The sequence below is a fragment of the Podarcis filfolensis genome (assembly GCF_964270895.1).
Source record: "Podarcis filfolensis genome assembly, chromosome: 4".
Taxonomy (NCBI): Eukaryota; Metazoa; Chordata; class Lepidosauria; order Squamata; family Lacertidae; genus Podarcis; species Podarcis filfolensis.
In genome coordinates, this window is record NC_139607.1 from 91,605,233 (window position 1) to 91,617,448 (window position 12,216).

The window sequence follows — 12,216 nt, forward strand, 5'->3', positions numbered from 1 at the left end:
ATACGGTACTTTGATCTCCATTTCTAAGTGGCATCTCGTTCCTTCCAAGCATTGACCTTGTTTAGTGCGAATGAAATTTCCGATAAAACTCCATTAACTTATCATTCGTTGATCTCAGAGAGACGTCTTTAGGGGAGCAGCTTTAGCTCTGAAAGACAAAAGCTGATTTGTTTTAGAAAATCAATGAAAAGCGCCATAAACTAAGGGAGAAAATATGCAATTAACTGCTCGGTCAGACCCCATTAGGGCTTTAATACTGCTTAGCGCTGGAGTGCTGCATCTTACAGGTTGGAAAATGAGAAAGCAGCACATGAAAACTCAGAGGTCTGCTCCTGCATTTAAAAGGATCCGACCGCCATCATTGGTGTGCAGAGTGAAGGGTGTTTGTGTCTCCAGTTTCACATAACATAGTGTGGCAGGATGCAGCCAGGCTTTCTAGCGCATGATGATGTGGTCCTTTAAACTTCACGCAACTCCAGAGTAGGGTGGCCAGATTGTAAAATGGGTTGCATTGCAAGCTTATTCGCTGTACACTGCTTTGATTTTAAATACATACATACATACATACATACATACATACATGTTGTTGTTTAGTTGTTTAGTCGTGTCCGACTCTTCGTGACCCCATGGACCAGAGCACGCCAGGCACTTCTGTCTTCCACTGCCTCCCGCAGTTTGGTCAAACTCATGCTGGTAGCGTCGAGAACACTGTCCAACCATCTCGTCCTCTGTCGTCCCCTTCTCCTTGTGCCCTCCATCTTTCCCAACATCAGGGTCTTTTACAGGGAGTCTTCCCTTCTCATGAGGTGGCCAAAGTATTGGAGCCTCAGCTTCAGGATCTGTCCTTCCAGTGAGCACTCAGAGTTGATTTCCTTCAGAATGGATAGGTTTGATCTTGCAGTCCATGGGACTCTGAAGAGTCTCCTCCAGCACCATAGTTCAAAAGCATCAATTCTTCAGCGATCAGCCTTCTTTATGGTCCAGCTCTCACTTCCATACATCACCATAGCTTTAATTATACGGACCTTTGTCGGGAAGGTGATGTCTCTGCCTTTTAAGATGCTGTCTAGGTTTGTCATCGCCTTTCTCCCACTTTCTGCCATCAAGGTTGTGTCATCTGTATATCTGAGGTTGTTGATATTTCTTCCGGCAATCCAGCTTGGGATTCATCCAGTCCATCCTTTTTCATGAATATGGAGAGTTTTGACCAAACGTGATCTGCCTGGAGCAGGAACTGGCAAGCCACTCCAGTATCCCTGCCAAGAAAACTCCATGGACAAAGACAAAAGACATACATACATACATACATACATACATACATACATACAAGCTCTTATCCCATTAAATCTGTCACTGAATTGACAAAACTACCCAATACACAATTTCAAACACAATATGCAAACTGAAGCAAAGCCATTTTTCAAAATCCACCTTTTCTATAAATTTCCAGTGCAGTTCTCCTGCCAAGTGATGTGTTCAGAAATTAATATTTTAGGGTAATGTGTGCATTTAAAAACCATGATATAAATGTGCATATTGGGGAAAATTGCATAAAATATTATGAGAAAGTCTCATTAAAATGCTGATGAGTTTTCATGACTTCTTTTTTTTTAAATGCAAAATAATGTGGAAATGCAGAGAACCTTTCAGGTTCCTTTGTCTATCATCTCCCCTGCCTGTTTTGGGTTCACATCTGGGGCCTTGCTGTCTTTAGCAAGCATGGGGAGAAGTGAAGCCAAAGACTAGGAGCAGGTGGGAAGCAGAATGGACTCCCAATTCAGCGATGAATTGGGTTCACATCTGGGGCCTTGCTGTCTTTAGCAAGCATGGGGAGAAGTGAAACCAAAGACTAGGAGCAGGTGGGAAGCAGAATGGACTCCCAATTCAGCGATGAATTTAAAGGTACAGGGGAATCTCCAAGTTTCAGCCTGACAAACCTAGTGGCCACCTTTAAATCCAGCAAATTATGGAGCATCCATTCAAAATGATTACAGTGGTACCTCGGGTTAAGAACTTAATTCGTTCCGGAGGTCCGTTCTTAACCTGAAACTGTTCTTAACCTGAGGTACCACTTTAGCTAATGGGGTCTCCTGCTGCTGCTGCTGCTGTTATGTACTGAAGTTCTCACCCTGGGCCAGCAGGGGGATACTGTAGATAGTTATGCAAATAAGGGATGGAAAGTGACGTTCAGTGACTGGATAGTTTTAGAAAATTGTTACAGTTACGTTGTACTTGAGATCTATATAAGCAGGCTGACTGAACCCTTCAGTTCAGTTCTGTTCTGGCCTGTGAATAAACAAGAGATGTTTGAAGAATCGCTGTGTCGTCTGATATGCTCACCCACAACTTAACAGCTGCCACGTGATTTCAGTTCTCATCCTGAAGCAAAGTTCTTAACCCGAGGTATTATTTCTGGGTTAGCAGAGTCTATAACCTGAAGCGTCTGTAACCCGAGATACCACTGTACTGCAGTGATGAATTTAATGCAATATAATACACTCTAAAGGGACACGGGTGGCACTGTGGGTTAAACCACAGAGCCTAGGACTTGCCGATCAGAAGGTCGGCAGTTTGAATCCCCGCAAAGGTGTGAGCTACCGTTGCTCTGTCCCAGCTCCTGTCAACCTAGCAGTTCGAAAGCACATCAAAGTGCAAGTAGATAAATAGGTACCACTCCGGTGGGAAGGTAAACGGCGTTTCCGTGCGCTGCTCTGGTTCACCAGAAGCGGCTTAGTCATGCTGGCCACATGACCCGGAAGCTGTACGCCGGCTCCCTCGGCCAATAAAGCGAGATGAGCGCCACAACCCCAGAGTCGGCCACGACTGGACCTAATGGTCAGAGGTCCCTTTACACTTTACCTTTAATACACTCTAATGCTCTGAATAGATTTCTGGAGTGAATCAAACACTGAACTCAGTGGGGACCAAACTGATATGAATGGGAATAAGAAAATCAGAATAGCCTGCTTGGCCAGACCAATGCTTCATCTAGTCCACGGGTGTCAAACACAAGGCCCGCGGGCCGAATCCAGCCCACCAGACCTCGTCATGTGACCCGTGTAGCCGCCGCTGGCCGCCAGCCTTCACCTTTTATTCTCGCTTTTTTTTTTTTGACACAAGAAAGCCGCCTCTTCAGCGCATGCGCGGCAGCCTACAAGCCAGAGAACGTCTGCCCTCTAGCGGCGTCGGCCGTTCTACACAGGAAACCTCCACTTGTTTTTATATTGAGCGCATTGTTTTTATTGAGCGCATGCACTTGTTTTTATATTGAGTGCATTGTACATTTGAATATCTACTTGCCATTATTCTGACTATGTTTCTGCTTTCAGAGCTAGTTATTACTTACATTATTACAAAAAACAGTAATATTTGAATGCAGTGACAATAATTTATGATAATAAAGAGTGGACACATAGTCCTACAGATACAACCGGCCCTTTGAGGGTGACCAAACTGCTGATGCGGCCCCCAATGAATTTGAGTTTGACACCCCTGATCTAGTCCAACATCCTGTTCTAACAGTGACCAGCCACATGCCTCTGGGAAACCCGCAAGCAGATCCCAAGCACAAGAACCCTCTCCCCTCCTGTGATTTCCAGAAACTGGTATTCAGAAGCAGACTACCTCTGACTATTAATAATAATAATAAATAATAAATTTTATTTATACCCTGCCCTCCATGGCCAGAGCCGGGCTCAGGGCGGCTAACACCAGTAAAATTACAGCAAAAACATAATAGGGGGAGAAAAACCAATTTAAAATACAGGTTAAAATGCAATTTAAAACGCAGGCTCATTTTTAAAAGTAGCCCATAGATCAAAACCATAAGGGGAAGGAAACATAAGGGTCAGACTGAGTCCAAACCAAAGGCCAGGCGGAACAGCTCTGTCTTGCAGGCCCTGCGGAAAGATGTCAAGTCCCGCAGGGCCCTAGTCTCTTGTGACAGAGCGTTCCACCAAGTTGGGGCCAGCACTGAAAAGGCCCTGGCCCTATTTGAGACCAATCTAACCACTTTGCGACTTGGGACCTCCAAAATGTTGTCATTTGTGGACCTTAAGGTCCTCCGCGGGGCATACTAGGAGAGGCGGTCCCGTAGGTACGTGGGTCCTAGGCCGCATTGAGGCTGAGTATAGTCATTGTGGCTAGTATCCCTCTCCTCCATGAATTTGTCTAATCCTCTCTAAAGGCCATCCAACTTGGTGGCTATCACTACCTCCTGGGAGAGCAAATTCCATATTTCTACTATGTGCTGTGTGAAGAAGTTTTTTCATTTATCTGATTTAAATCATCCTGCATTCAGTTTTATTGGATGTTGATGAGTTCTTGCATTATGAGAGGCAGATAAGAACTTTTCTCTAGCCACTTTCTCCATGCCATGAATAATTTTACGAACTTCGATCATGTTGCCTCTTACACACCTTTTCTCTGAGTGAAAAAGTTTGGGGCTGTCATTCTTAGACTTTAAGAATGGGGAGACAGGCAGTGTTAATGACTTCTGGTAGTAGTGGCAGCAATAGTAATTTGGGCAGCCAGTCCTCTCCAGGCAGCCACCATTGTTTTGCTGAATGCCCTGGAACTTGTTTCATTCTGTGGCTTTTTTATGTGTGTGTGTGGGGGGGGGAAGGGGAATAGTAGCTGCTGGGGGGGGGGGAGGCAGCCTCCAATAGCGGCCACCATTTTGGGTTGTTGTTAGATTACCTTGGGAAAAGATGGCACCCAGGGCATTCTGGGGGTGGGGGAAAATGGTGACCACATGGTGTGGTGGCAGTAGTAAAAAGGAAGGAAGGAATGCAACTTTAATGTATGAATAGCTAAACGGATGTGCTTTCTAATAAATTAACAGTGAAATTAATGAGGTTTATTTTTTAAAGCGGAAAATGAATAGAGTTGTTAAGTGGAAAAAACAAAAACAAAATTTTGCTATAATCCTGAGTAAGTAATAACATCAATTTATTTTAGTAATTAGATGTGGACTCAAATACAAGACAGCATGAGCAAAACAGCTAGGCCTGCAAAGGTTGCATCCTCTAAAAAGCAGCAGCTGCTAAAATCCCACTAAGTGGCTGTTCTCAGGCGTAGGGGGAATGCTAAGAATTGCATTTAGCCCTCCGCTATCCTTTCTGAGCAGCTGATTAGAGGGAATTTATCTTTGCCTTAAAATAAAAAAAATGGAATTGATACTCAGTGCCAGTTTTTGGACTGAGCAGAAGAACTGCAAGCATGGAACCAGTTTTACATGCTGGTTTCCCATTCAGCTGGGGAAGCAAATGTGGAAGCTTTGATTTGGCAGGTGTAGCCCCCACCTGCTGGATTAGCTGCAGTCAGTTTATTTGTACAATCTATACAATGCACTTACCACAAATACGCTGCGCTCCAAGTGCCTCACAGAAAACAAGCAATCAAAAATTATAACACCAGTGTGGTAAACTGATGATAGTTCCACAGTTAACATTTTAAAGCATATCAAAAGTTTGCAATAGCTAAAGCATACCAAGAGGTCTATTAACAGCATCTAGTACCAACAGCAGCATCAACATTATATCCACAGGAACGGAGGAAGCTGCCATATACAGTGTCTGCTACATTGACTGGCAGTGACTCTCCAGGGTTTCAGACAGGGGACAATCCCATTCCTAACTCGAGATACTGGGTGTGAACCTGGGACCCTCTGCATGCAAAGTAGATTCTCTGCCACTGAACTATGGCCTTTGCAGCCCCATTAAGTAATTCACACCCAGCTGTTCACATTAAGAGGCCTAACATTAATATACCTTGTTTGGTTGTGAAGGAATGGGTTTCTGTGCAGTCAGTTTAAAACTGACTCAACCCCCCCTTTTCTTCTTAGCATTTCTAAAATGCATAAAACTTGAGCTGATGAGCAAATGCATAACAAGGACACAGCTGTATAAACAAACTCTCTCCTTTATCAGCCACGGCAAGGGATGGCCTTGGCTGTTCCAGCCGAGTAGGGATGACATGTCTAGGGCTTATCTTACATGCTGACGCACAGACCTAGTCTGGGAACAGCGCCAGAGTGTGTTCTTGGAGATGGTGACCTCTTGCTCCAAGATAACAGTAGGAACAGGAATATCCTTTTATGGTCAGAAGTACCATAAGAATATCAGAGCAGGAACATATGTGATGTCAACCTGCGTGTATAGGCTGACGTGGTTGGATTCCTGGGGAAGGAGGGAGAGGGTGCCTGGAGGATATATATACTGCATGAAATTTCTCATTTCTTTGGACTTGCTGTGGACACACCACGCAGGTGCCTTTCTGCTGTTCCGGAGAGCAGAAATAAAGAACTCTTTCTCTGAACCAACCCTCGGTGTCATTTGACTTACTTCCTCCTGTCCGGGAGCAATGCAGACCCAGTCGGTGAACTCCAATAAGGCTACAGTTGTAAGTAAGAAGGCAGGCAGGCAGGGTGGCGGTGGTTGAGATCAGACTAAGGGTGCTGGGGCAGTGCCAACATTTGCCCTAATGGACCAGCCTTCAATGCTTGTCCCGTTCTGTCCTTGTTTTTTTTGTTTTGCACCTGACCAAGCTGCTACCTTTCCCTGCCTCATCCTGCTAACTCAGAATCCCCAATTCAGCCTTTACCCACCTGGTACCCTCCAGATGTTTTCCACCACAATGTCTACCAGCCCCAGCCAGCACAGCTAGTCCTAACTAAAACTGAGTTTTGCTTGGTTTCCTAAGAGTGTTTCTCTTTGCAGGATGCCTTAATCTCACTCTCTTGCTTGGAGTTCTGACTGCCATGAAGCTTGACCTCTCCAAAGTCCCTGATCCTGCAAGAAAGTGCTCTGGCCTTTCAAGGCATGACAAAAAAACCCCCATTATATGTTGACTGCAAACCCTGCTCTTAAAATCAAAATTGCTATCTAGGATAATAAATGGCCATTATCACCACTCATTATCTTACCCAGCAATTTCAATTTTTCAGAAAGGGAATTGTAAATAAAAATAGCAGCGCTTCTTATTCCTGCAGGACAACTTGCCCTGCTAGTTCTTCCCCTTTCAAAAAAAAGTACACTTAATGCTGCTATTGTCTGCCTACAGGAACCTTTTTTTCTCTCTGCTCCCGCCTCTTATTTTTGAAATGGAAAGCAGCATCAATCAGAGTTTTCTTTGGGGTTGCAATGCAGCCTCCACAGAAAATAAGTACTTAAATTTTAGATATATAAAAATAATACATTTCCTACTATTTATGGGGAAGACTCCTCAAGGACAACTATCCGAAATAAATATGAATGGGTGACACCTACATCCCATATTACACATTATGGTAACGGCTGGCTGTGAAGGAAGAAAAGCTTTAGCCATTTTGTGCTTGGCTGCTTTTTGCTTTGAAGGCTCACATGCACAGGAAGGTCAAAAGTTTAAGGGGAGGTTTTGCTCAGGATCTTCTGCAAAGGAGGGTCCAAGGTTCAGCCTGGGAACCAGGCAATTAAGAGGAAATAGAAACTTTACCAGGAGTCTGCTGTCCTTCTGATGGACCGAAAGGTTGGAAAGGGAAGTGAAAACACTGTACAGAAGTCAAGTTGGAAAGAGAAGTCTTTTAGAGGGAACTGCAGCAGAAAGGAGCTAGGAGAAAACTCCAAAGGGACCCAGAAGCTGAACTGAGCGATGTAACTTGAACATGAACATGAACATGAACATGAAATTTATTATGGTCAAAGACCAGCTTGAGAAACACAAATGGAACTACAATCCCAATAGCAAAACAAACATTTAAAACAATATATAACAATAGATTTTAAGTTTAAAAGTGCGATAGGCATATAAACACATAAAAACTTTAAAATAGACTACCCTAGAGAAATGACCCGAAGTCGCCCGTGGGTCTGGGTTTGGGAATTTTCTTAACAAACTAGATTGAATCAGGGGATGGTCTGTGCCTGCAGATCTGTGCGCAGAATCTGGCAACAATCTGGGTTGTCTTGTGGTCTTTGCCTAACAGGAGAAGATCGAATTTTTGCTTTACCAGGAGGTCAGTAAGCCCCACCAGCAGGGGGGTCAATGGTTTCTCTATGTGCCTCAGAGTGATGTGACTTGATATGCATTGGCTTGAATAGGGAAACAGTCTAGATCAGGTATAGCTGGGTGTTCTTCTTCTTCTTCTTCTTCTTCTTCTTCTTCTTCTTCTTCTTCTTCTTCTTCTTCTTCTTCTGTTGCTGCTCTTGAGGACGATTATGCAAACTGTAAAGTGGCCTGCAGAGTCCATGATGGTCGTTTGGTTTGAAAAGCTACAAAGACACGAAGGAATCTGTCCAGGCTTGTTCAGAAAGATTTGTTGTCCCCGCCTCTTTTGAGATCCATTGTGCTGCTAAGGCGTGATTTACTGGTTAGGACCATTCTATCCAGGTGACAAATTGTTACATTTGCTAAGGAGACCCAGGTTTAAGTGGCTATGACGGTCACTGGGCGATTTTGATCCTGTCACTCTTTCAGCCTAATCAGAGCCGTGGTAAGGATAAATTGAGGGTGGAGGACAACCACACAAGCATGACCTGGAGCTCATTGAAAGAAGGATAGGGTAAAACAAATATTACTCTCTCTGTCTGTCTGTCTCGGGTCATTCCACACATTACATTTCTAGGTGCAAGCCGCCTTAAATGTGCACTTAAAAATGAGAACTGCGGATGTAAGAAACAAGGCTTGCAGACATGTCCGTCATGTATGAAACTCGGCTGCGTGCACTCAGCAGGGAACAGTCACTGCCTGGAATACGCTGTTGACGTGAACTTAGTGCCAGATCCGAGTTTTCCTCTGTTGAACCTTGAGTACTGATTCAGGCTCCACACAGATATTGGTGCTTTTACTGTAGTGCGTTTATTAAACAGGTTTCTATACAGCTCCCTAGCAGAGCTCCAAATACAGCAATGCAACAAGCACACTTAGTCCGCCGTGTTTGAATGGAACAGGAGTCTCCAGAGAGGTTGCACAAACTGCCACGAAACACGCCTGACCCTGCAGCATGGTGCTAAAGGCACGCATCAATTATTCAAGGCTGCAGCACTGATACAAAACTAGAGCAGAGATTTATGCTGGGTGCACACCTGGCCCAAGTTATATAATGGCAAAAGGGTTCCAATTATTGAGACGTAAGTGCTCGAGGACAAAGGCATGCATTTGTTAAGAGCTGCCTGACAATGCTTTTTTCTTAATCTACATGGTTCCTGCTACGCTGGGGCTCAGCTACATAATCCACTAGCTGTGATCACCCCTGCCCTTTCAGAAATTGACAACTCCTCCACATAATGCCCTGAATGACTTCTCCAGCTTTTTCTAATATTACTAATAATAATAAATTTTATTTATATCCCGCCCTCCCCAGCCGAAGCCGGGCTCAGGGCGGCTAACAACAATAAAACAGTACAAATGTACAGCACAAACAACACTCTAAAATCATTCATTATAAAATTAATTAAGTTCAAGCCACTGGCCACCATTGGGCCAGAGCTCCACGAAGATTGCCAAGGGAGGGAGTCAGGCTGTGCCCTGGCCAAAGGCCTGGCGGAACAGCTCTGTCTTGCAGGCCCTGCGGAAAGATGTCAAGTCCCGCAGGGCCCTAGTCTCTTGTGACAGAGTGTTCCACCAGGTCGGAGCCACAGCCGAAAAAGCCCTGGCTCTAGTTGAGGCCAGCCTAACTTCTCTGTGGCCTGGGACCTTCAAGATGTTTTTATTTGAAGACCGTAAGTTTCTCTGTGGGGCATTCCAGGAGAGGCGGTCCCGTAGGTACGAGGGTCCTAGGCCGTATAGGGCTTCTAGAACTGCACGTTCAGCACACTTGTTTAATAGCACAACGATCCTTTCCCTGATCCTCCTTTTTAAGCAGCTTTAGAGGGTTAGATATGAGATGCAGAAACCGACACTCAGCAATACTGAATCATGCACGTTTCGGATCCCAGTGAATTTATCAGTACTGTTAGTTTTCATAAGAAAAGGAGCAGGATCCTTTATCTGCTGGACCGCAAGCTTAGCGTACTTGCATTGGGCCTGGTGTTGCATATGTTGTGAAAGTGAAATCACTGGCACTCCAGAGAGATAATACACTCTTCTTTCTGATATGAAGAAGACATGTATGTGACTGCTAGTGTCATGGCTCCAGTACAGTGGTACCTTGGTTGTCAAACTTAATCCATTCTGGGAATCCGTTCGACTCCTGGAACCGTTAGAAAACCAAGGCGCGGCTTCCGATTGTCTGCAGGAGCTTCCTGCACTCAATCGGAAGCCGCGTCGGGCGTTCGGCTTCCAGAAAACGTTCGCAAACCAGAACACTCACTTCCGGGTTTGTGGCGTTCAGTGGACCTGATTTGTTCGGGAACCAAGCCGTTCGACAACCAAGGTACCACTGTACAGTGGTTACATATGCTTCAGGTTACAGACTCCGCTAACCCAGAAATAGTGCTTCAGGTTAAGAACTTTGCTTCAGGATGAGAACAGAAATCGTGCTCTGGCGGTGCGGCGGCAGCAGGAGACCCCATTAGCTAAAGTGGTGCTTCAGGTTAAGAACAGTGTCAGGTTAAGAACGGACCTCCGGAACGAATTAAGTACTTAACCTGAGGTACCACTGTATTTATGCCAGTTGCTGGGAAACAAAAGAGGAGAGAGTTGCTGCCGTACCCAGGTCCTGCCTGCAGACTTTCCACAGCCTGGCCTGATCCTATAAAATCTGAACGATCAAAGAGGCTGGAATAGCCCTGAAGATGGACAGTCACCCCTGCCTCCCCGCTCAGTTTCCTCAGCATACAATGTGCACTACTTTCAGCTTCTTGGAGGAAAGGCAGGCTAGAAATGCATTAAAAAATAAATAAATAAATGTGTAACAGCTTGCCTCTCCTTGGAAACAATCTTTTAAGAATCCCTGAAGCCTGCTTCTCAGCTAGGCTTGGCCAAACATCCACAACATCCATAATAAAAAAGCAGCATTTCTTGTTGGTATTTAGAGCATGCTATGAAGTCAGAAATCGAGAATTAGCCTTGCTGTGCCCCTAAAATCTGCCAAGTTCATTCTTAAGATGTGCACTTATGTACAATGCAAGCATCCTCAAATGACCAAACACACGGAGCCTGCTTCAAGTGCAGTTGTTTTATTGACTAGATGCATGTTGATAAAGAATGATTGGGTGGTGAGTTTGCAGAGGCATTTTGTTAGCAAAAATTAAAATTGTTTTAACACTTATTGGCTATGTGTTTGGACAGGGGAAAAAAAGTTACCGGTAATCATTCTTGTTTGTTCTTGAGATACTCCAGATGAGGAAAGAGATTTTTTTTAAAAAACAAAATCAAGTGTATGATTTAAAAATTGTAACACAAACAAATGAGCAAGGATGGACCATTGCTCAGGGGCGGAGCCCATGCTAAGCAATACTAAGTAGTTGTCCCATCAGCAAGATTTACACTTGCACAATGGGACTTTCCTGCTCTCCTCTGTCCATGCACCCCCTAAATAATTATTTTATTTTATTTTTTTAAATTATTTATACCCCACCCATCTGGCTGGGTTTCCCCAGCCACTCTAAATCTGGTGCAATAAAGAACGGGCAACTTGATATACTTTTATTGATGCTGTTAGTCAACAGGGTGAGAGCAGGAACCCATCAAAGACTGATGGAAAACTGCAGAAAGATATATTTGATTAATAGGAATCTAATCATACTCAGTAATATGAATGAGTATTGAGCTTTTTATTAATGTGTTTTGGTGATAGATTTTAACGTTATTATTGCTTGTGGTCCCCTCTGATGTTGTGTGTGTGTGTGTGTGTGTATGTATGAGAGAATGAAAGATTGAATTTGGAGTCATTTTCATGCAAGGTATTTGTTCTACCACTGAACTACAGCTGCTTCTTTAAGGTGGTGCCATCTTCAAACCAACACTTTCCCTCCAATGTCTGGTAGTTCATGCACACAGAATATCTAACACACCGCCCTCTTGTTTCCTTCATTGCAGCAGAGCCACACCAGATGCCCAGCGCACAAGTGTCCCGTTGAATCACCTGGATGGATACCTATTCAGCACTCTGTGGTAAGTCGGAGCCTTTTCCTCCCTCCGTTGCAAAGATTAAAGAGAATAAAGAAGATGTCTATGTCCTAGAGGCAGCCTTAGGGCTGTATACCAGAATGTTTGATAAAATTATCAGAGAAAGGCCAAATTAAGGGTACTTTCTGGTCTGTGTGAGTGGGTTTTTTTCCAAAGCAATTCACAGTT

The 12,216-nt window shown here is 44.3% G+C and overlaps 1 protein-coding gene across 20 annotated transcripts in view; it reads left to right on the forward strand.

Moving 5' to 3' along the window:
• DLG2 (discs large MAGUK scaffold protein 2) overlaps positions 1-12,216 on the forward strand; it is an 877,737-nt gene that overhangs the window by 165,495 nt on the left and 700,026 nt on the right. For 16 of the 20 annotated variants that reach the window (XM_083609628.1, XM_083609598.1, XM_083609629.1 and 13 more), the window contains one exon: positions 11,959-12,033. In XM_083609628.1, the coding sequence (XP_083465754.1) occupies positions 11,959-12,033 (75 nt within the window). The remainder of the gene's footprint in view (positions 1-11,958; positions 12,034-12,216) is intronic. The other 4 variants (XM_083609609.1, XM_083609599.1, XM_083609605.1 and 1 more) reach the window with 1 other exon arrangement.